Here is a 25,448-nt window from a genome sequence, read left to right as displayed (position 1 = left end):
GGAGGAGACCCTACCCCAAGTGGAGGAGTTCAAGTACCTAGGAGTCTTGTTCACGAGTGAGGGAAGAGTGGATCGTGAGATCGACAGGCGGATCGGTGCGGCGTCTTCAGTAATGCGGACGTTGTATCAATCCGTTGTGGTGAAGAAGGAGCTGAGCCGGAAGGCAAAGCTCTCAATTTACCGGTCGATCTACGTTCCCATCCTCACCTATGGTCATGAGCTCTGGTTCATGACCGAAAGGATAAGATCACGGGTACAAGCGGCCGAAATGAGTTTCCTCCGCCGTGTGGCGGATCTCTCCCTTAGAGATAGGGTGAGAAGCTCTGCCATCCAGGAGGAACTCAAAGTAAAGCCGCTGCTCCTCCACATCAAGAGGAGCCAGATGAGGTGGTTCGGGCATCTGGTCAGGATGCCACCCGAACGCTTCCCGAGGGAGGTGTTTAGGGCACCTCCAACCGGGGAAGACCCAGGACACGTTGGGAAGACTATGTCTCCCGGCTGGCCTGGGAACGCCTCGGGATCCCCCGGGAAGAACTAGACGAAGTGGCTGGGGAGAGGGAAGTCTGGGCTTCCCTGCTTAGGCTGCTGCCCCCGCGACCCGACCTCGGATAAGCAGAAGAAGATGGATGGATGGATGGACACAAAAAATGCATAATTTTCCCCCAAAATATCTCAAATTGGAATATTTTAACGTGATGTAATTGGAGCCTTGAATAGGTCAATAATTCATAACGACCTTGATTTTGATTCATTATTATATTTTAAAGAAAGAAACAGCCTGCATTGCAACTTAGTGTTATTAAAGTAAACATTGCGACATTTTCTTGTTACATTCCTCCTGTTGGCTCTTTTATACCACTTTTTAGGTTTTTAATTTTTTTTAATCGTATTTTTAAAATGTGCCGTGGGGCCGTTAACAAATGACCTGCGGGCCGCACTTTGGACACACCTGCATTAGTAGTTAGACAACTTCATCATCATTGTTTTTTTTAGTGTTAATAGTCGTTTTGCTCGTGTTTCCACCTTCCCACACACTTACTGTTCTATTTAAATCATGCATCCTCTGTCTGTCTGTCCTCTCTTAGCTGTGTTACCTCCATGCTGACCTACTGAAGAACCTCAATGCCAAAGAAACCAAGAAACAGTTTGTGGAGTTCCACAACACATTCATGGACAAAGGGGCGGTAAGTACAGTAGAAGAGAAGGTTAGATACAGACAGTGCATTCATTCAAAAAATGGTAAGATTAATACTATAAGAAATCTTGTAGCACCAGTGCGATGATGTTATTCACAGCAAAACAGAATAATGCCATAACTGTGCACTTTTACACCTTGAAATAGACTGCAAATATTTATTTTACTAAAGGGGTCCATCCATCCATCCATTTCCTACCGCTTATTCCCTTTGGGGTCGTGGAGGACGCTGGCGCCTATCTCAGCTACAATCGGGTGGAAGGCGGGGTACACCCTGGACAAGTCGCCACCTCAAATGTGTTATTATTCAGTATTATTATTTTTATTATTAAGTTGAATAATAAAATACTTATTATTTTTATTATTAAGTTGAATAATAATAAAAATAATAATACTGAATAATAACACATTTGAGGAGGCGACTTGTCCAGGGTGTACCCCGCCTTCCACCCAAATGTGTTATTATTCAGTGTTATTATTTTTATTATTATTCAACTTAATAATACAAATAATAATACTGAATAATAACACATTTGAGGTGGCGACTTGTCCAGGGTGTACCCCGCCTTCCACCTTATTATTTTTATTATTAAGTTGAATAATAAAATACTTATTATTTTTATTATTAAGTTGAATAATAATAAAAATAATAATACTGAATAATAACACATTTGAGGTGGCGACTTGTCCAGGGTGTACCCCGCCTTCCACCCGATTGTAGCTGAGATTATTATTTTTATTATTAAGTTGAATAATAAAATACTTATTATTTTTATTATTAAGTTGAATAATAATGAAAATAATAATACTGAATAATAACACATTTGAGGTGGCGACTTGTCCAGGGTGTACCCCGCCTTCCACCCAAATATGTTATTATTCAGTGTTATTATTTTTATTATTATTCAACTTAATAATCAAAATAATAATACTGAATAATAACACATTTGAGGTGGCGACTTGTCCAGGGCGTACCCCGCCTTCCACCTTATTATTTTTATTATTAAGTTGAATAATAAAATACTTATTTGTATTATTAAGTTGAATAATAATAAAAATAATAATACAGAATAATAACACATTTGAGGTGGCGACTTGTCCAGGGTGTACCCCGCCTTCCACCCGATTGTAGCTGAGATTATTATTTTTATTATTAAGTTGAATAATAAAATACTTATTATTTTTATTATTAAGTTGAATAATAATAAAAATAATAATACTGAATAATAACACATTTGAGGTGGCGACTTGTCCAGGGTGTACCCCGCCTTCCACCCAAATGTGTTATTATTCAGTGTTATTATTTTTATTATTATTCAACTTAATAATACTGAATAATAACACATTTGAGGTGGCGACTTGCCCAGGGTGTACCCCGCCTTCCACCCGATTGTAGCTGAGATAGGCGCCAGCGTCCCCCGCTACCCCAAAGGGAATAAGCGGTAGAAAATGGATGGATGGATAGACCCCTTTCCCCGAAAGGGAATAAGCGGTAGAAAATGGATGGATGGATGGATTTAACTTTTAAATCTCTAGATCAACATTAGGTCCATCTGTCAGTATAAGGATTTTAAAGATTTAAGTTGTATGCTCTTTTTGTCACAAAAAAATGTTTTTTTATGGAAAAATCACAAAATATGCAATATTTTCACCCAATAATTTTTTTAAGTGGAATATTTGAGATTATATAATAATTGGAGTTTTAAAAAAGTCAATAACTAATAACACCATTGATTTTAATTCATTATTATTTTTTGAGCAATGACACTTAAAAACAAATCACACTAAAATAATTGGGGATCCAAAAGGGTTCTACTCATTAAAGTCTTAGAAAATAAATTATAATTTTTTTTTACTGTGTACTTTTAACACAATAATCTCCAGATCAGATCTATCCATCAATTATAAGTTTTATTGTTGTTGATGTTTTTTGTTTGTTCATTTTAGGGCCTTCTTTAAAAAAAACAGCTCAGTTTTGCAACATTTTCCCCCCAAGATATCTCAAAGTGGAAAATTTTACCTGACGTAATTGGAGCCTTGAATAGGTCAATAATTCAAAATGACATTGATTTTGATTCATTATTATTTTGTAAAGAAAGAAACAGCCTGCATGGCAGCTTTGTGTTATTAGAGTCAACATTGCAACATTTTCTTGTTACATTTCACCCGTTTGCTCCTACTTTTTACGTTTTCAATCGTATTTTTAAAATGTGCCGTGGGGCCGTTAAAAAACTACCTGCGGGCCGCACTTTGGACACCCCTGGTCTACGATAAAACAGTTACTCTAAACTTCCTGCCTACAATCTTTCCTGCTGAACGTTTATACCATCTTACTATTGCAGTTATTGCAACAATCGACATTTTATTATATCAACTTTTCTTTGTGCATTTCTGTTCGCTATTTTCCCGCTTGTGGCATCAACCGTCTCAAAACACCGTTGCATTTTCCCACGCTACGGAATAGACCGAGGATCCATTCCAAATTAGCTCCGTTAAAGAAACTTAAGTTGTTGTTTTTTTGCCTTTATTTACCCAGGAAAGTCCCCTCTCTCCTTTTTAAAGGAAGTCCTGCACATTCATACATCAGTGTAGCTCCTTCTGGGAATAAAGTGGGTGGAAGGTCTTGAATGAGATGGCGTAAGCTGGAATCGAACTTGAAACCCTCAAGTTACTCGCACAGCCAATCAACCATCCGAGCCAGGCCGCCCAGTTATTATCGCGTTAATCTCTGACAGCCCTACTTTAAACACGACTAGTGTCAAGAGTTAAACTTCAAAGCTTTTGCTGTAATTGCGGCATTCCGTTAAAAACAGGCAATGGCCTGCCTCGGTTCCAGCTCTGATTCTACGTCTAATAGTGGAATGTTGCTAAAACAAATGTGCCTCGCTGTTCCTTGTCTGTCTTCCACATCAGAACATAAAAAGGTTGGGGAAATCCTTCTTTAGTGAGCTGTATGAAAGAGACTCGGCATACATCAGAGTAAAGTGGCTCCAATTGGCAAGAACAAACCCAATGTATTAAAGCTGCAAGCAGCGTTGGTCGGGTCTGCCTTTGGCCGCTGCCAAGCCCTGGTCTAAGTCAGACCTACATAGAGGTCTTTGTTTCATGTCTCTACAACATTCCTAACAGAAGTTACAAGCAGTTTTGTCTGGGTTTTTTCCTAGGGGGCGCTAGAGCGCAATTTTGACTTTTGGGGTTTGTTTTTTTATTAGATGGCAATTTTCGCCGGTCCTGATGTGTGTGTAAAATTTGGTGAGTTTTGAAGCATGTTAGGGGGGTCAAATTACAGATCGGCGTTTCAGGATGTTGTTGATAAATGGCTTTCGCTTTGCATAGTAGAGCTTTAACCTGCACTTTGAAACATTTTAAGGGGGTCAAATTACAACTCAAAGAGGCAAAAATGAAATTTTTTAGGAAACTTTGCAGAGGGGTTCTTTGAAGGCGCGTAAAATCAAAACCGGAGCAGTAATCAAAACTTTGTTTGATAGTTTTAATCAAAAGGGTTCAATCTCTCTCCTGTGCGAGTTTGAAGCCGAAACGACAAACGCACTCGGAGGAGTTTATGTTTGAAAAAGGTGACGGGTTTTTACAAAACTTTTATTTTGAGGGGGTAATTTTTAACTTCCTGTTGATTTTTGCCGAAGGATGCCAATTATCTAAATGTACGTCTAAGTGAGACCTACATAGAAGTTTTTGTTTCATGTCATTCCTACCGGAAGTTACAAGCAGTTTTGTCTGTGTTTTCTTCCTCGAAGCAGTTTTTGCTGTGTTTTGATCAAACATTGCGCAAGAGCGCAATTTTGAGTTTTTTTTGTTTGTTTTTTTCATTAGATCGCAATTTCTGCCAGTCCTGATGTGTGTGCCAAGTTTGGTGAGTTTTGAAGCATTTTAAGGGGGTCAAATTTCAACTCAAAGAGGCAAAAATTTAATTTTTTGCGAAAATTTTGTTTTGAAGGGGTTTTTTCCAACTTCCTGTTGATTTTTGCCCTAGAAGGTAGAATTAAGAAATGTAGGTCTAAGTTAGACCTACGTGACAGTTTTTGTTTCATGTCTGTACGACATTCCTAACGGAAGTTACAAGCAGTCTGTTTTTCTTTCCTTCCTAGGGGGCGCTAGCACGCAATTTTGATTTTTCTGGTTTGGCTGCCTAATAAGTTGGAATGCATGCCAGGCCGATGTGTGTGTCAAATTTGGTGAGTTTTGAAGCATGTTAAGTGGGTCAAATTACAGCGCATAGGTGCGGAATAATAATAGAACGCACCAGTTTCAATAGGGTCCTTGGTCCATGGCAAAGGACTCCACAGGAAGTTGACAAAAACCCCTTCAAAATTAAATTTTCGCAAAAAAATGCAATTTTTGCCTCTTTGCGCTGTAATTTGACCCCTTTAAAATGCTTCAAAAGTCACCAAACTTGGCGCACACATACGGACTGGCGAATATTGCGATCTAATGAAAAAACCAAACCCCAAAACTCAAAATTGCGCTCTAGCGCTATTTTTGAATAAAACACTGAAAAAACTGCTCCTAGGAAGAAAACACAGACAAAATTGCTTGTAACTTCCGGTAAGAATGTCGGAGAGACATGAAACAAAAACCTCTATGTAGGTCTCGCTTAGACCTACATTTCATAGATTGACAACCCCCAACAAAAATCAACAGGAAGTTTGCAATCTTCCCTTCAAAACAAAAGTTTTGTAAAAACCGGTCACCTTTCTTCAAACATTATCTCCTCTGAGTGCGTTTGTTGTTTTGGCTTCAAACTCGCACAGGAGAGAGATTGAACCCTTCTGATTAAAAGTATAGAACAGAGTTTTGATAAGTTCTCAGGTTTTGATTTTACGCACCTTCAAAGAACCCCTGTGCAAAGTCTCCTGAAAAATGTCATTTTTGCCTCTTTGAGCTGTTATTTGACCCCCTTAAAATGCTTCAAAACTCACCAAACTTGACACACACATCAGGTCTGGCAAAAATTGCGATCCGATGAAAAAACCTAACCTCAAAACTCAAAATTGCGCTCTACCGCCCCCCCCAGGAATACAACACGGACAAACTGCTCCTAGGAAGAAAACACAGACAAAACTGCTTGTAACTTCCGGTAGGAATGTCAGAGAGACATGAAACAAAAAACACTATGTAGGTCTCACTTAGACCTACATTTTAATAATTAACATACTTTAGCAAAAATCAACAGGAAGTTTGATATTTTCACTTCAATACAACAACTGCATTACTTTCACAATGCATTAGATTCTCAAAATAGTGGCTCCAAGGCGTCTTCTAACGCTTATCCGGCCGTGGGTCTCTGGGGCAGCAGCCAAAGGCGGACCCGACCAACGCTACTTGCAGCTTTAATATTGTAATTGTTTCACATGTACAAAACGCAAAACCAGTGAAGTTGGCACGTTGCGTAATTCGTAATTAAAAACAGAATGCAACGATTTGCAAATCCTTTTCAACTTACGGCATATTCAATTGAATAGACTGCAAGGCAAAATATTTAATTTTCAAACTGAGAAACTTTTTTTTGTTGTTTTAAGCAAATAATCATTTTACTTAGAATTTAATGGCAGCAACACATTGCAAAAAAGTTGTCACTGGGGCATTTTTACCACCGTGTTACATGGCCTTTCCTTTTAACAACACTCAGTAAACGTTTGGGAACTAAGGAGACCAATTTTTGAAGCTTCTCAGATGGAATTCTGGGTGTTGTTGATAAATGGCTTTCGCTTTGCATAGAAGAGTTTTAACTTGCACTTACAGATGCAGCGACCAACTGTAGTTACTGACAGTGGTTTTCTGAAGTGTTCCTGAGCCCATGTGGTGATATCCTTTACACGCTAATTTCACTTTTTGCCGCAGTACCACCTGAGGGGTCGAAGTTAACGGGCATTGTCGCTTATGTGCAGTGATTTCTCCAGATTCTCTGAACCTTTTGTCGATATTCCAGAAAGTAGATGGTGAAATCCCTGAATTCCTTGCAACAGTTTATTGAGGAATGTTGTTCTTAAACTGTTGCACAATTTGCTCAAGCATTTGTTCACAAAGCGGCGACCCTCGCCCCATCCTTGTTTGTGAATGACTGAGCTTTTCATGGAAGCTGCTTTTACACCCAAACATGGCACCCATATTTTCCCAATTTGTGGAAAATGTGGAATGTTCCAAATAAGTGTTTGATGAGCATTCCTCAACTTTTTCAGTCTTTTTTGCCGCTTCTGCCAGCTTTTTTGTAACAGGTTACAGGCATCAAATTCCAAATGAGCTAATATTTGCAAAAAGTAACTAAAGTTCTCCAGTTTGAACGTTAAATATCTTGTCTTTGCAGTCTATTCAATTGACTATAGGTTGAAAAGGATTTGCAAATAATTGTATTCTTTTTTGTATTTACGATTTACACAATGGGCCAACTTCAATCAATCAATCAATCAATCAATGTTTATTTATATAGCCCCAAATCACAAATGTCTCAAAGGACTGCACAAATCATTACGACTACAACATCCTCGGAAGAACCCACAAAAGGGCAAGGAAAACTCACACCCAGTGGGCAGGGAGAATTCACATCCAGTGGGACGCCAGTGACAATGCTGACTATGAGAAACCTTGGAGAGGACCTCAGATGTGGGCAAACCCCCCCCCCCCCCCCCCCCCCCCCCCCCCCCTCTAGGGGACCGAAAGCAATGGATGTCGAGCGGGTCTAACATGATACTGTGAAAGTTCAATCCATAGTGGCTCCAACACAGCCACGAGAGTTCAGTTCAAAGCAGATCCAAGACAGCAGCGAGAGTCCCGTCCACAGGAAACCATCTCAAGCGGAGGCGGATCAGCATCGTAGATATGTCCCCAACCGATACACAGGCGAGCGGTCCATCCTGGGTCTCGACTCTGGACAGCCAGTACTTCATCCATGGTCATCGGACCGGACCCCCTCCACAAGGGAGGGGGGGACATAGGAGAAAGAAAAGAAGCGGCAGATCAACTGGTCTAAAAAGGAGGTCTATTTAAAGGCCAGAGTATACAGATGAGTTTTAAGGTGAGATTTAAATGCTTCTACTGAGGTAGCATCTCGGACTGTTACCGGGAGGGCATTCCAGAGTACTGGAGCCCGAACGGAAAACGCTCTATAGCCCGCAGACTTTTTTTGGGGCTCTAGGAATCACTAATAAACCGGAGTCTTTTGAAGGCAGATTTCTTGCCGGGACATATGGTACAATACAATCGGCAAGATAGGCTGGAGCTAAACCGTGTAGTATTTTATACGTAAGTAGTAAAACTTCCCTGGTTTTGGGTTTTTGTACAATATTTTGGTTAATATTGTGTCTAGTATGTCGTAAATTCCTCTTTGAATTGTAAAATGAGTATTCATCAAAACAAAATTGAATTGCAATGAGTGAAATAATCTGTCAATGTTGCTCTAATACTGTCTGTTTCACAATTATGCTCATCATCAGACAAAAGACTACAGTAGAATCAAAGTACCGTTGTAATAACTTGACATTAGTCAACACCATTAGTCACCATTAGACGATGACGCAATGCGAAACGAAAAGCACCATCACTGAATTGTGAATTTTACCGCATAGCCTAGCCAGCTGAATTAACTTCTGCTTATTTGTGTCCATCATTGTTGTTAAAGAATTTTGTCGAAGTTTGCACGCTAATTTCCTGATATTTTCCGATCAAGGGCGCAACCATCGTGACAAAAAGTGCGGCCCGGGGGCCATTAGCGGCCCGTAGCTACTCGTTTAGCGGCCCGCCACACATTCTGCAAAAATGGCAAAATTGAATAGTATTGCAAAAGTGGAATGAGGTGAAATCTAATGAGAAAAAGTGGCAATGTCGACACAAAGCTGCCATGCAGGCAGTTTTTTCCTTTTGTCTTTATTTTCTTTTTTTTCCATTGCTCAAAAAAAGGGACAAAAAAAATATAATGAATTATTACTTAAAAATTATCACTTTTAAATGTTTTATATGGAAAAAATATTGCATATGTTGTGTGGTTGCAATATAAAACATCAAAGTTTTGACAAAAGAGCATAATACAAACAAAATAATAGTTCAAACTTAAAATCGACAGATAGTTGATCTTGAAATTTAAGTGTTAAAATTAATTAAAAAAATGTTTTTAAATGTCTCACTTAATGAGTGGGTAACCTTTCGGATTTCAAATATATTTAGTAAGATTTTATTTAACTTTTCACTGTGATTACTGAAAAATATTAAATAATTAAAATCAATGGTGTCCTGCATTATTGATCTTTGAGGGCTTTAATTGCTAAATAAAGGAACTCTCCTGAAGGAATCAATAAAGTACTATCTATCTATCTAAATACTGCATATTTCAGTTTTACTATAAAAAAAAATTCTGGCAACTAATCTGCCAGCTTTTTCCATAACACCCCCCCCCCCCCCACCTCCCACCCCCCATTAAATAAATAAATAAAAAGTAGTACTGTTTTTTCCATCTGCCGTAAAATGTTGAAAAAACCCCCATTAAAAACCGCAAAATTTTGTATTTTTCTTTTGTAAAATTTTGTTAATATTGATTTTTTTCTGTAAAATCGATAGTCTACTTAAAACAGAGTTGTCCAAAGTGCGGCCCGGAGGCCATTTGCGGCCCGCAGCTAATCGTTTACCGGCCCACCACACACTCTGCAAAAATTGCAAAATTGAATAGTATTGCAAAACTTTAAAAAAAAAAAACATAAAAAAAAAAAAAAGTGGAATGAGGTGAAATCTAATGAGAAAAAGTGGCAATGTTGACACAAAGCTGCAATGCAGGCAGTTTTTTTTCCTTTTGTCTTTATTTTCTTTTTTTTTCCATTGCTAAAAAAAAAAGGACAAAAAAAATCTGTTATAATGAATTATTACTTAAAAAATATCACTTCTAAATGTTTTATATGGAAAAAATATTGCATATGTTGTGTGGTTGCAATATAAAAACATCAAAGTTTTGACAAAAGAGCATAAAACAAACAAAATAATAGTTCAAACTTAAAATCGACAGATAGTTGATCTTGAAATTTAAGTGTTAAAAGTAATAAAAATAAAAAAAATGTAAATGTATTACTTAATGAGTGGGTAACCTTTCGGATCTCAAATATATTTAGTAAGATTTTATTTAACTTTTCACTGTGATTACTGAAAAATATTAAATAATTAAAATCAATGGTGTCCTGCATTATTGATCTTTGAGGGCTTTAATTGCTAAATAAATGAACTCTCCTGAAGGAATCAATAAAGTACTATCTATCTACCTAAATACTGCATATTTCAGTTTTCCTATAAAAAAGGCATAAAACCTTATTTGTTTTACTTTATATCAACCTCAAGTTGATATAGAGATACACTGTAAGCATTAAATAAAAAATAATAATAATAATAATTTCTCGCCCGGAAAAGGGTGGAGTGCCATCTCCGGGTTGGGGAGGAGACCCTGCCCCAAGTGGAGGAGTTCAAGTACCTAGGAGTCTTGTTTACGAGTGAGGGGACCTCAGGCGGATCGGTGCGGCGTCTTCAGTAATGCGGACGTTGAATCGATCCGTTGTGGTGAAGAAGGAGCTGAGCCGGAAGGCAAAGCTCTCAATTTACCGGTCGATCTACAATCCCATCCTCACCTATGGTCATGAGCTTTGGGTCATGACCGAAAGGATAAGATCACGGGCACAAGCGGCCCAAATGAGTTTCCTCCGCCGGGTGACAAGTCTCTCCCTTAGAGATAGGGTGAGAAGCTCTGCCATCCGGGAGGAACTCAAAGTAAAACCGCTGCTCCTCCACATGGAGAGGAGCCAGATGAGGTGGTTCGGGAATCTGGTCAGGATGCCACCCGAACGCCTCCCTAGGGAGGTGTTTAGGGCATGTCCAGCCGGTAGGAGGCCACGGGGAAAACCCAGGACACGTTGGGAAGACTATGTCTCCCGGCTGGCCTGGGAACGCCTCGGGATCCCCCGGGAAGAGCTGGACGAAGTGGCTGGGGAGAGGGAAGTCTGGGCTTCCCTGCTTAGGCTGCTGCCCCCACGATCCGACCTCGGATAAGCGGAAGATGATGGATGGCTGGATGGAATAATAATTGACTTATTTTTAACATTTTAGTAACATGTGATTTTAGTCCCCAGCCCTAAGGATTAAAAAAAAATCCATATATTTCGTTATGGTTTGAAAATGAAAAATAGCAAAATGGCCCCTGCAAGCTTAAATTTTTCCGTGGAAAAAGTTTGGACACCCCTGCCTCTAAACAATGTATATGATTAATAATGAAATCCAGAGGCAAATTTGTACATTATTCACTGTTGCAACCAGCAAGCATAACTGCGATGTGGGCCTCGATGAAAACCAGTTTTACAGGCCTGCTCTAATGCTTAGTGAAATATGTCTGCTTAACTAGTGCAGGTATACTTTGCTGAGCTTTATAGTGCGCTTACATGCTCATGTGTCTGCCCTTTCCTGTTTAGATTGTAGTAAAAAAACAAAATAAACTATTGTGGTTGTTTCTTTTTTAAACTCCATTCTTTCCTTGTCAACCTACAACCTAAAGACAACTCTGACTTCCAATAGAACATTTTTAATGTTGACATGACCCCTTGTGGTGATAAGCTATTACTGCACTAACTTGGGATCTTAAATCTATACAGTTGTGCTCATAATTGATGATTTCTTGGCCATTCTCCAGAGAATACGGTCGATTTGCCAGAAGAAAGCCATTTCTGCGCAAATGTCACCAAGTATCCCGCTTACATTAAGTCAAACAGCACAGAGACAAGCCTCAAAATGTCTGGAACAAATCATTTGGAGTGATGGCTTTCTGCTGACCATGCAACCCATTTTTTTAAGTGCATGTAGAAACAGCCACACCACAATTTTTCAGAGTCCTGTATTTCAGCTGAAGTTATTTGCGGATTGTTCTTTGCATCTCGAACAATTTTCCTGGCAGTTGTGGCTGAAATCTTTGCTACCTGAATCCCTCATTTTGAATACTGCTGATTGGCATTCTCAATTCCTTGGATATCTTTTTATGCCCCTTTCCTGTTTTATGCAGTTCAATGACCTTTTCTCGCAGATCCTATGACTATTATTTTGCGATTCAAGAACTCCTTCATTCCGCACTCCATCCAGCTGTATAGTCACTCCCCATACAGCAATAGATGACACCCTCTATGTCAGCTACTTCTCTTTGTTTTTAATGTTTATATTCTATTTTCTGCTGGATTTACTCTCTATTTTATGCTGGGCTGCTGCATATACTGTAATATTGTACATGGTATATATTGTATATATGTAATAGACATAATATATCTTTATTGATCCCTGGGGGAAATTCAGCACCGCAGTTCGCTCACAATAGACAATAATTATAATAAATAATATAAATATAGTATAAATATATCAATCAATCAATGTTTACTTATATAGCCCTAAATCACTAGTGTCTCAAAGGGCTGCACAAACCACAACACAAACCACTACGACATCCTCGGTAGGCCCACATAAGGGCATGGAAAACTCACACCTATGAGAACCTTGGAGAGGAGGAAAGCAATGGATGTCGAGCGGGTCTAACATGATACTGTGAAAGTTCAATCCATATTGGATCCAACACAGTCGCGAGAGTCCAGTCCAAAGCGGATCCAACAAAGCAGCGAGAGTCCCGTCCACAGGAAACCATCCCAAGCGGAGGCGGATCAGCAGCGCAGAGATGTCCCCAGCAGATACACAGGCGAGCAGTACATGGCCATCGGATCGGACGGGACCCCCTCCACAAGGGAGAGTGGGACATAGGAGAAAAAGAAAACAAACGGCAGATCAACTGGTCTAAAAGGGAGTCTATTTAAAGGCTAGAGTATACAAATGAGTTTTAAGGTGAGACTTAAATGCTTCTACTGAGGTGGCATCTCGAACTTTTACCGGGAGGGCATTCCAGAGTACTGGAGCCCGAACGGAAAACGCTCTATAGCCCGCAGACTTTTTTTGGGCTCTGGGAATCATTAATAAGCCGGAGTCCTTTGAACGCAGATTTCTTGCCGGGACATATGGTACAATACAATCGGCAAGATAGGATGGAGCTAGACCGTGTAGTATTTTATATGTAAGTAGTAAAACCTTAAAGTCACATCTTAAGTGCACAGGAAGCCAGTGCAGGTGAGTCAGTATAGATATATATGTAGGTATATATGTATATAAAGGTATATACAGTATAGGTATATATGTATGTATATATGTATATAAAGGTATATACAGTATAGGTATATATGTATGTATATATGTATATAAAGGTATATACAGTACAGACGTAATGTGATCAAACTTTCTTGTTTTTGTCAAAAGTCTAGCAGCCGCATTTTGTACCAACTGTAATCTTTTAATGCTAGACATGGGGAGACCCGAAAATAATACGTTACAGTAATCGAGGCGAGACGTAACAAACGCATGGATAATGATCTCAGCGTCTTTAGTGGACAGAATGGAGCGAATTTTAGCGATATTACTAAAACGGCCTTCTTTCATCTCCGTAACGCTTTTAATGTGTGACTCAAAGGAGAGAGTTGGGTCGAAGATAATACCCAGATTCTTTACCGAGTCGCCTTGTTTAATTGTTTGGTTGTCAAATGTTAAAGTTGTATTATTAAATAGAGGTCGGTGTCTAGCAGGACCGATAATCAGCATTTCCATTTTTTGGGCATTGAGTTGCAAAAAGTTAGCGGACATCCATTGTTTAATTTCATTAAGACACGCCTCCAGCTGACTACAATCCGGCGTGTTGGTCAGCTTTAGGGGCATGTAGAGTTGGGTGTCATTAGCATAACAGTGAAAGCTAACACCGTATTTGCGTATGATGTCACCCAGCGGCAGCATGTAGATGCTGAAGAGTGCAGGGCCAAGGACCGAACCCTGGGGAACTCCACACGTTACCTTAACGTAGTCCGAGGTCACATTGTTATGGGAGACACTGCATCCTATCAGTAAGATAAGAGTTAAACCAAGACAGGGCTAAGTCTGACATACCAATTCGTGTTTTGATACGTTCTAATAAAATATTCTACATATATTCTACATTAAATGCAGTCAAGAAGGAACATATACATTATATATATATATATATGTATATATATATATATATATATATATATATATATATATATAATCAATCAATGTTTAATTATATAGCCCCAAATCACAAATGTCTCAAAGGACTGCACAAATCATTACGACTACAACATCCTCGGAGGAACCCACAAAAGGGCAAGGAAAACTCACACCCAGTGGGCAGAGAGAATTCACATCCAGTGGGATGCCAGTGGCAATGCTGACTATGAGAAACCTTGGAGAGGACCTCAGATGTGGGCAACCCCCCCCCCCCCTCTAGGGGACCGAAAGCAATGGATGTCGAGCGGGTCTAACATGATGTGAAAGTTCAATCCATAGTGGCTCCAACACAGCCGCGAGAGTTCAGTTCAAAGCGGATCCAAGACAGCAGCGAGAGTCCCGTCCACAGGAAACCATCCCAAGCGGAGGCGGATCAGCAGCGTAGAGATGTCCCCAACCGATACACAGGCGAGCGGTCCATCCTGGGTCTCGACTCTGGACAGCCAGTACTTCATCCATGGTCATCGGACCGGACCCCCTCCACAATGGAGGGCGGGACATAGGGGAAAAAGAAAAGAAGCGGCAGATTAACTGGTCTAAAAAGGAGGTCTATTTAAAGGCTAGAGTATACAGATGAGTTTTAAGGTGAGACTTAAATGCTTCTACTGAGGTGGCATCTCGAACTGTTACCGGGAGGGCATTCCAGAGTACTGGAGCCCGAACGGAAAACGCTCTATAGCCCGCAGACTTTTTTGGGGCTCTAGGAATCACTAATAAGCCGGAGTCTTACAAACCAACAGGTCGCAGGTGAGGATTGGAACCTTGATTAGCCATTCAAACCTGTTTGTGTCAGCTTTTGTGCATGTTATCAGATCAAAATCACTGGGGTAATGTAGGCTTTTTGATCAGGGTCATTTGGGTACTTTCTTTTGTCATTTTGATTTAAAAAGAGTGAACACAGTTGTTTGCCAATAAATAGCTTCACACAACCATGAAGCATGAAGCATGAGTGGAAGAAAGGTTTTTGTGTTATCTTTCATATTCTCTGAAGAATGGCCAAGAAATCCTAAATTCTTACAGGGTATGTAAACTTATGAGCACGACTAAATCATATATTTTTCTTACAGATCCTCAAAGTTTCAGTGCCGTCTTCCATAGCCAATGAACTGGGTAAGTAATCATCCCTGTCATTGTCACTATTCTTATAAACACGCTGTAGTTTTTGCGACACGACATACTCTTCTCCTCCGTAGATCGGACCCGCCCGGATATGCTGTCCGATGACTTCCAAAGACGTTTTGCCCTCGAGGTCCAGTTCATTCAGGCCGTGGAAGTGGCCAAGCAGCTGGAAGACTTCAGGTGGGAATCCGTCCTCCTTTCCCTGAGAAACTACCATCCTTTTTTACCGTCCTCCAACCATCGGTCCTGCACAGGCAGAAGAGGATGATGGGAATGACGCCCAACGAGGCCGAGCTAATCGATGTGGAGAGCCATTATCCCACGGACCGCATCCCCATGGAGATGAAGGAGAAGTCTGTGGCCGAGAACCTGCTTGACAAGATGTCTGAGACACAGTGAGTGCTATTTGTCTAAACCAGGGGTGCCCATTACGTCGATCGCGAGCTACCAGTCGACCGCGGGGGGTGTGTCAGTCGATCTCCAGCCAGGCTTTTAAAAAAAATAAACCTAAAAATGAGTGCTCATCAATCTTCACCAAGACGTCACTTAAATGACATTCACGGTACCGGAGGGTCTTGTGAGATGACGCTGGCTGCTGCAAGATCATTATTATGAAAATATGACCGAGAGGAAGGCGAGAAACACTTTTTATTTCAACAGACTCTCGCGCCGTACCTTCCGTCAAAACTCTAAAGGCCGACTGCACATTTCCTATCTTCACAATAAAAGCCCTGCTTCATGCTGCCTGCGCTAACTAAATACAGAGTCTCGGAAAACTGGCGTGCACAAGCGATCCCTCAGAAAGCTGGCGTGCACATCACTTGTGCACGCCAGCTTTCCGAGACTCTTATTTTGTTAGCGCAGGCAGCATGAAGCAGGGCTTTTATTGTGAAGATAGGAAATGTGCAGTCGGCCTTTAGAGTTTTGACGGAAGGGACGGCGCGAAAGTCTGTTGAAATAAAAAGTGTTTCTCGCCTTCCTCTCTGTCATTTTTTCATAATAATGAACTGGCAGCAGCCAGCGTCATCTCACAAGACCCTCGGGTGCCGTGAATGTCAATCAAGCAAGCTACGGAATTTGCCGCCAAAGTTTTTCTTGTAAAGTGTATGGAAGCTGGATGAATTAGATGCCAAAAACCAACCACTTTCATGTGGTATTGTACAGAAAGGACAACTTTTTTTCTCCTCCATTTGAAAATGTGGGCGTTATCATCATTACTGTCTGATTCCAATCAATGCAAGTCATCAGAATCAGGTAATACACCAACTTATATTCTTGTCTTTGTGAAAGAAAGACATCTATATGTGTTACACATGCTTGTATTATCATTAAACACATTTAACTTGTTTACAAAAATGTCTCTTTCATAAATAAATAAATACAAATGATATATATAAAAGAGGTAGATCCCCTCGAGTTGGTCAATTGAAAAGTAGCTCGCCTGCAGAAAAAGTGTGGGCACCCCTGCTCTAAATACTGCACATGCGGCACTGTTTCCATCTGCATAAGTGTGTAAATGTCATCAGGTGCACATTCCAATATTATTGTTTGCCTTCAAGAGGAACACGAAGAAACTCAATCACTTTTCCCCCATTTGGACTCAAACTTTTGCTATTAGAAAATCTTTATTACTATGCTTGCAACATTTAAGTAGCATTTCTACACTAAAAAACAACTTTAAAGGCCTACTGAAATGAGATGTTCTTATTTAAACGGGGATAGCAGGTCCATTCTATGTGTCAGACTTGATCATTTCGCCATATTGCCATATTTTTGCTGAAAGGATTTAGTAGAGAACATCCACGATAAAGTTCGCAACTTTTGGTTGCTAATAAAAAAGCCTTGCCTGTACCGGAAGTAGCAGACGATGTGCGCGTGACGTCACGGGTTGTAGAGCTCCTCACATCCTCACATTGTTTACAGTCATGGCCACCAGCAGCGAGAGCGATTCGGACCGAGAAAGCGACGATTTCCCCATTAATTTGAGCAAGGATGAAAGATTAGTGGATGAGGAAAGTGAGAGTGAAGGATTAGGAAAAAAAAAGACTATACAGTGGAAGCGATTCAGATTTTATTTGACAAATTTACTAGGGGGCTTCACGAGGCAGAGGGGTTAGTGCGTCTGCCTCACAATACGAAGGTCCTGCAGTCCTGTGTTCAAATCCAGGCTCCGGATCTTTCTGTGTGGAGTTTGCATGTTCTCCCCGTGAATGCGTGGGTTCCCACCGGGTACTCCGGCTTCCTCCCACTTCCAAAGACATGCACCTGGGGATAGGTTGATTGGCAACTCTAAATTGGCCCTAGTGTTTGAATGTGAGTGTGAATGTTGTCTGTCTATCTGTGTTGGCCCTGCGATGAGGTGGCGACTTGTCCCGGGTGTACCCCGCCTTCCGCCCGATTGTAGCTGAGATAAGCGCCAGCGCCCCCCGCGACCCCAAAAGGGAATAAGCGGTAGAAAATGGATGGATGGAGGGAAATTTACTAGGATGATTCTGGAAAATCCCTTATCTGCTTATTGCCTTACTAGTGTTTTAGTGAGATTATATGGTCGTACCTGTACAACCTGGAGGTCGGCCCCGCACCTTTCTTCAGCACCAGTCGACGGGTTGTGGGGATGCCCATCTCTGCCCTTCGAAAAGAGACCCTCTTCCAAACACGATCTTTCGAAATGATCGCTGCACAATACACTGTACTTTGTGTGTGTGGTCCAATCCAACCGTGTTCGCTTGACTGCTCTGTTCCATAGTAAAGCTTCACCGTCATCTTTCGGGAATGTAAACAATGAAACACCGGCTGTGTTTGTGTTGCTAAAGGCAGCCGCAATACACCGCTTCCCACCTACTGCTTTCTTCTTTGATGTCTCCATTATTCATTGAACAAATTGCCAAAGATTCCGCAACACAGATGTCCAGAATACTGTGGAATTATGCGATGGAAACAGAAGACTTGTAGCTGTGAACGGTGCTGGAACAAAATGTCCTCTACAATGCGACGTTTTAGCAGGATACTTCTGCGCAAAATTTTAAATTGCAATTTAGTAAAGTAAAAAGGCCGTATTGGCATGTGTTGCTATGTTAATATTTCATCATTGATATATAAACTATCAGACTGCGTGGTCGCTAGTAGCGGCTTTCAGTAGGCCTTTAAATCTCCACTTGAAAATCAAAAATATATTTGAGATGAACAATTTTCAACAAAGGGAACAAAGACAAACACAGGTTTCATTTCCCAGTCTTCACAGGAGTAAGAGCACAGACTATTTTGTTAATCTCGCTATAATCAGTCACATGACAGGCATTGCGAGACACATTCAGCGGCAGATTTAGACGATTACAAAAGAGCTGAAAGAATCGGCGAGGCCTGAGAAAAGAAAAAAGTCGGGCCGCAGTGCCACGCTGGCAGGAAGTCTCTCCGCTGGCATCTGGCCAGCTGGACCGAGGTCGGCTGCCTTGGCGAGGGTCCTGCTGCAGAGGGGAGCAGAATTTGGGAAAACTGCTAGGTCGCATTTGCACACCATTGGAGCAATAATGTCTGGCTTATAATGCAACTTCCATCCATCCATTTTCTACCGCTTTTTCCCTTTTGGGGTCGCGGGGGGCGCTGGCGCCTATCTCAGCTACAATCGAGCGGAAGGCGGGGTACACCCTGGACAAGTCGCCACCTCATCGCAGGGCCAACACAGATAGACAGACAACATTCACACTCACATTCACACACTAGGGACCATTTAGTGTTGCCAATCAACCTATCCCCAGGTGCATGTCTTTGGAGGTGGGAGGGGCCTATCCCCAGGTGCATGTCTTTGGAAGTGAGAGGAAGCCGGAGTACCCGGAGGGAACCCACGCAGTCACGGGGAGAACATGCAAACTCCACACAGAAAGATCCCGAGCCTGGATTTGAACCCAGGACTGCAGGAACTTCGTATTGTGAGGCAGACGCACTAACCCCTCTGCCACCGTGAAGCCCATAATGCAACTTTATCATAGCTAAATAAAGGAGTGCGCCAATGGCTTCCCTCTTGACTTCAAGCATGTTGTCAACATCAGGCTAAGCCAATCATTCACACAAACAATCAATCAATGTCAATCAATGTTTATTTATATAGCCCCAAATCACAAATGTCTCATAGGACTGCACAAATCATTACGACTACAACATCCTCGGAAGAACCCATAGAAAGGGCAAGGAAAACTCACACCCAGTGGGCAGGAAGAATTCACATCCAGTGGGACGCCAGTGACAATGCTGACTATGAGAAACCTTGGAGAGGACCTCAAATGTGGGCAACTCCCCCCCTTCTAGGGGACCGAAAGCAATGGATGTCGAGCGGGTCTAACATGATACTGTGAAAGTTCAATCCATAGTGGCTCCAACACAGCCGCGAGAGTTCAGTTCAAAGCGGATCCAAGACAGCAGCGAGAGTCCCGTCCACAGGAAACCATCTCAAGCGGAGGCGGATCAGCAGCGTAGAGATGTCCCCAACCGATACACAGGCGAGCGGTCTATCCTGGGTCTCGACTCTGGACAGCCGGTACTTCATCCATGGTCATCGGACCGGACCCCCTCCAGAAGGGAGGGGGGGGGACATAGGAGAATAAAGAAAAGAAGCGGCAGATCAACTGGTCTAAAAAGGGAGTCTATTTAAAGGCTAGAGTTTTAAGGTGAGACTTAAATGCTTCTACTGAGGTAGCATCTCGAACTGTTACCGGGAGGGCATTCCAGAGTACTGGAGCCCAAACGGAAAACGCTCTATAGCCCGCAGACTTTTTTTGGGCTTTGGGAATCACTAATAAGCCGGAGTCTTTTGAAGGCAGATTTCTTGCCGGGACATATGGTACAATACAATCGGCAAGATAGGATGGAGCTAGACCGTGTAGTATTTTATACGTAAGTAGTAAAACCTTAAAGTCACATCTTAAGTGCACAGGAAGCCAGTGCAGGTGAGCCAATATAGGTATATATGTATGTATATATGTATATAAAGGTATATACAGTATAGGTATATATGTAGGTATATATGTATATAAAGGTATATATGTATGTATATATGTATATAAAGGTATATACAGAATAGGTATATATGTAGGTATATATGTATATAAAGGTATATACAGTATAGATATATATGTATGTATATATGTATATAAAGGTATATATGTATGTATATATGTATATAAAGGTATATACAGAATAGGTATATATGTATGTATATATGTATATAAAGGTATATACAGTATAGGTATATATATGTATGTATATATGTATATAAAGGTATATACAGTATAGGTATATATGTATGTATATATGTATATAAAGGTATATATGTATGTATATATGTATATAAAGGTATATATGTATGTATATATGTATATAAAGGTATATGCAGAATAGGTATATATATATGTATATAAAGGTATATACAGTATAGGTATATATATGTATGTATATATGTATATAAAGGTATATACAGTATAGGTATATTTGTATGTATATATGTATATAAAGGTATATACAGTACAGGCGTAATGTGATCAAACTTTCTTGTTCTTGTCAAAAGTCTAGCAGCCGCATTTTGTACCAACTGTAATCTTTTAATGCTAGACATGGGGAGACCCGAAAATAATATATTACAGTAGTCGAGACGAGACGTAACAAACGCATGGATAATGATCTCGGCGTCTTTAGTGGACAGAATGGAGCAAATTTTTGCGATATTACGGGGATGAAAGAAGGCCGTTTTAGTATCGCTTTAATCACACTGTAATCTTTTAATGCTAGACATGGGGAGACCCGAAAATAATACGTTACACATCCTTGTATCATCCGACAATCATTTCTTTATTCCCTCACATGCTTGCACCCACTCACCCCTCTCCCGCCACAGCCTCTCAAAACCTATCCCCTCTCGCGATGGAACACCGTTCGATTGGATTATGCAGGGAAATCCCGGGGAAAGCCCTCCCACCCTTTATGTTCACAACAGAAACACGAGTGTCACGTTTCCACGCTCTTGCCTGCATGTTGCATCAGACCGAGAAGAGGTTAAATAGCATTTCCGTTTGCGCAGGAGCATTCCTGACGTCGGATTTCTGCAGAAGACACTTACTCGAGACGGAAAACTCGGCTTATCTTAATGCAATTTTTAGCTTTTTGGACAAATTCTCAATTTCGTTTTGATTGCAAGTTGAGTTAGAAGTGCAGTTTTGGATGCAAATTGATTAGTTTTTTTTTTCCTTTTTTTGAATCCGTATTAGAATATGTTGAATAGCTTCTGCTCTGAACAGAATAACACAACAGTAAGTTTTGAGTTGGATCAGGCCAAGCGTAAGCACTTTAGGTTCCACCGGCCCAAATCACAACGAGCATTAATACTAACCGGTCGCACGCGAGGGAGGGAAAATGCTACTTAAAAAGAGGAGGTGAGTATGGAGGTGAGAGGTTTCACGGCTTAAATCCACTCTAAACATCACCTTTTGCCTCTCTTTCAGACCCACGATCGTCTCGGATGAGGAGAAATGGTAAGTTCAGATGTATTATTTTTAGGGCTGGGCAACGATTAAAAATTTGAATCGAAGTTAATCGCACTATTTCTCCTATTAATCGCGATTAACTGCATTGTATACGCAAAGCCCAATAATGAATTCAAAAGTAGTGTGTAGTGCACCTTTATCGGAATATTCTCCCACATGAACAAAAGCGCACAAAACATTTGTTGTGCAAACACAATTTAAATCAGTCCTTGTTAAACAGTAGCAGTTAAATAGCATATTTTATGAAAATCAACTCAAAAAATTTAAGCGTATTGCCACTGCCAGGGTATTTAAGTTATCCTGTTTGTTATGGAAAATAAATATAATCTACATACAAATCTCTGAGCCACAATCATAACATCTGAACAGGCAATTTCTGAGGTAACAGCAGAAACATTTTTTTTTATCAGGGATCTTATGTTTAAAAAACCTATATCATAGGTAGTGGGCTGTTTTAGGGAATTTTTGATCCAATTATCCGTAGTAGCAATATTAATAATGTTGTGTTTATTCTGCGTAGTGCACTTAAAATAATTATGACCATATCTAGGAATTGATATGATGGGAATTTTCCAATTGTTTGCTTGGTGCTTTGATAAACTGAACGCATATACATGGTACTATATTGTGATGTTATGAGCCAGGGAAAAAAAGAACTACCCTACCCAGCATGCAACAGGAGTGAGGAGCATGCACGGTAGCCCGGTATAGGTTGTGTCGCCATGACGGCATCTTGTATGTTGTGATATGCACGCTCTGAAAGCAAACGTTAAGAACTCAGCCAACACTCCTGGTCTGCATTATTCATAAATAGACAGACAACACATATACTCCGCTGCTTCACAGGCCGCTGGATGTAGCCGGCAAAGTATTCCCATGCTAGCTAGCCGGTCTAGCAAGCACGCCTGATTCAGTCCAAAACGGCCCGATATATCCACATCCAGAATTGTCTGGCGGTCGTAAGTGATCCCGGAGTGACCACGCTGTAAGCCAGCCATGACATTTGCAGAATTGTCCGGTATTTTTGCCAAATGTTCCATCTTTACCAAGAGCCCCTCCACGCCGGGCGACGCCATCTTGTTAAGAAAAGGCGTTAACAAAATAAAAGCATGTAAACAACATACGCAAATGTGCGATAAAATAATTGTCGGCGTTAATAGATTGATGAGTTAACTCGTAATTAACGCATTAATTTGCCCACCCCTAATTATTTTATATTATATACATTTTTATGAATTGTTAAATTGAAAGTCTGTTACAGTTGTTATATAATTGCACAATTTAGTCGAAATGTTCGGCTCCCTTGGACATACTTGCCAACCCTGACGGATTTTCCGGGAGACTCCCGAAATTCAGCGCATCTCCCGGGACAAATTTTCTCCCGAAATTCAGGCGGACCTAAGTGATGTGTCGACAACCTGTTTTCACATCCGCTTTCCCACTATACAAACAGTGTCCCTGCCCAATGACGTTATAACTGTGGAATGATCAAGGGAGAGTTCTTGGTTTCTTATGTAGGTTTATTGTTAGGCAGTTTCATTAACGTCCTCCCAGCGCAGTAACAACACACAACAACAGCAGTCACGTTTTCGTCTATACCATGAATTGATTAACATGGACCCCGACTTAAACAAGTTGAAAAACTTATTCGGGTGTTACCATTTAGTGGTCAATTGTACGGAATATGTAGTGAACTGTGCAATCTACTAATAAAAGTATCAATCAATCAATCAAACCGTAAAGCAGTTTGTCTGCCGTAAACAGCAATGTTGTGACACTCTTAAACAGGACAATACTGCCATATTCTGTACATGCATATGTGACGGTAACATCCACGGCAGGGGTCACCAACCTTTTTGAAACCAAGAGGTACTTGTCGGGTACTGATTAATGCGAAGGGCTACCAGTTTGATACACACTTAAATAAATTGCCAGAAATAGCCAATTTGCTCAATTTACCTTTAACTCTGTTATTATTAATAATTAATGATATTGATATTTTTAGAAACACTGATCATCTTAAGGATTTCTCACAATAAATATATAGTTTTGATGTCATGTTTTAAATAGGTTAAAATCCAGGATGACATGGGATGCAAAACAATAACAGTGCAATACTTTTTCATAACATGGTCACTACTGCCTAGTTTTTCTTGTTATATTCTTATTTTACTGTCATATTTATGTTGTATGTTTTGTATATGAGATTTCCAGTTCATTTTATCATCTATTGCAGGGGTGTCCAAAGTGCGGCCCGGGGGCCATTTGCGGCCCGCAGCTAATGGTTTACCGGCCCCCCACACATTCTGCAAAAATTGTAATATTGCAGAAATTTTAAAAAAACATTTAAAAAAAAAAGTGGAATGAGGTGAAATCTAATGAGAAGAAGTGGCAATGTTGACACAAAGCTGCCATGCAGGCAGTTTTTTTTTTTTCCTTTTGTCTTCATTTTCTTTTTTTTTCCATTGCTCAAAAAAAAGGACACAAAAAATCTATGTCATGATGAATTATTACTTAAAAATTATCACTTTAAATTAGGGATGCACCGACTAATCGGTAACCGAATATATTCGGCCGAATATGGCAAAAAAAAGCCACATTCGGCCTTCGGTGGAATGAGTTAAAAACAAGGCCGAATAGTGGCGTGTGACACAATTTTTTGACGCGGTGACGCAATCAACCAACGTGCGGTGACGCGGTGACGCGGTGACGTTGGGATATATTGTGTACCTGTATAAGTGTATGAGGTTACAAGCACACACTTATTGAGATTTACTTGAGCCTTCTGTTTACATTATTAGCCTGTTGTGTAGGCTACCTGTATAAGTGTATGAGGTTACAAGCACACACTTAATTGAGATTTACTTGAGCCTTCTGTTTACATTATTAGCATATCTACTGTGGCTAAGCAGACTTTTGCCAAAAGGACAATAATTCATTTGTTGTGGGTTTATCCACTTTAATGCACTTTATTTTTTTTTTAGAATGCATGTTTTGTTTGAAGACCTAATATAAATGAAAAACTGTGCTTTTTTTGAAAAGCAAAGACTACTGGAATATTGAAAAAATGTCAATATTCAATTAAAAATTACTTTATTTGAAAAACATGTCTAAATATTTATTCTAGGCTATTTATGCAATATTAAAAAAATTGTGAAAAACTGCATTCATCATTCGGTATTCGGCCTTCGGCCAAGCGTTTAAATTTTATTCGGCTTCGGCTTCGGCCACAAATTTTCATTTCGGTGCATCCCTACTTTAAATTGTTTTATGTGGAAAAAATATTGCATATGTTGTGTGGTTGCCATATAAAAACATCAAAGTTTTGACAAAAGAGCATAAAACAAACAAAATAATAGTTCACACTTAAAGTCGACAGATATATCGGAAGTTGATCTTGAAATTTAAGTGCTAAAAGTAAAATAAACCTAATAAAAAAGTTTTATGGCTTTTCTGTCAAAGACAAC

At 40.3% G+C, this 25,448-nt stretch overlaps 1 protein-coding gene across 2 annotated transcripts in view; it reads left to right on the top strand.

The window, feature by feature from the left end:
- arhgef1b (Rho guanine nucleotide exchange factor (GEF) 1b) overlaps window positions 1-25,448 on the top strand; it is a 155,108-nt gene that overhangs the window by 65,894 nt on the left and 63,766 nt on the right. For both annotated transcript variants that reach the window (XM_061915057.1, XM_061915056.1), the window contains exons 4-8: window positions 1,086-1,184; window positions 15,400-15,442; window positions 15,526-15,631; window positions 15,706-15,846; window positions 21,940-21,969. In XM_061915057.1, coding sequence (XP_061771041.1) covers window positions 1,086-1,184; window positions 15,400-15,442; window positions 15,526-15,631; window positions 15,706-15,846; window positions 21,940-21,969 — 419 coding nt within the window. The remainder of the gene's footprint in view (window positions 1-1,085; window positions 1,185-15,399; window positions 15,443-15,525; window positions 15,632-15,705; window positions 15,847-21,939; window positions 21,970-25,448) is intronic.

The sequence above is a fragment of the Nerophis ophidion genome, linkage group LG11 (genome assembly GCF_033978795.1).
Source record: "Nerophis ophidion isolate RoL-2023_Sa linkage group LG11, RoL_Noph_v1.0, whole genome shotgun sequence".
Taxonomy (NCBI): domain Eukaryota; kingdom Metazoa; phylum Chordata; class Actinopteri; order Syngnathiformes; family Syngnathidae; genus Nerophis; species Nerophis ophidion.
This window is presented reverse-complemented; position numbering and strand designations above follow the sequence as displayed.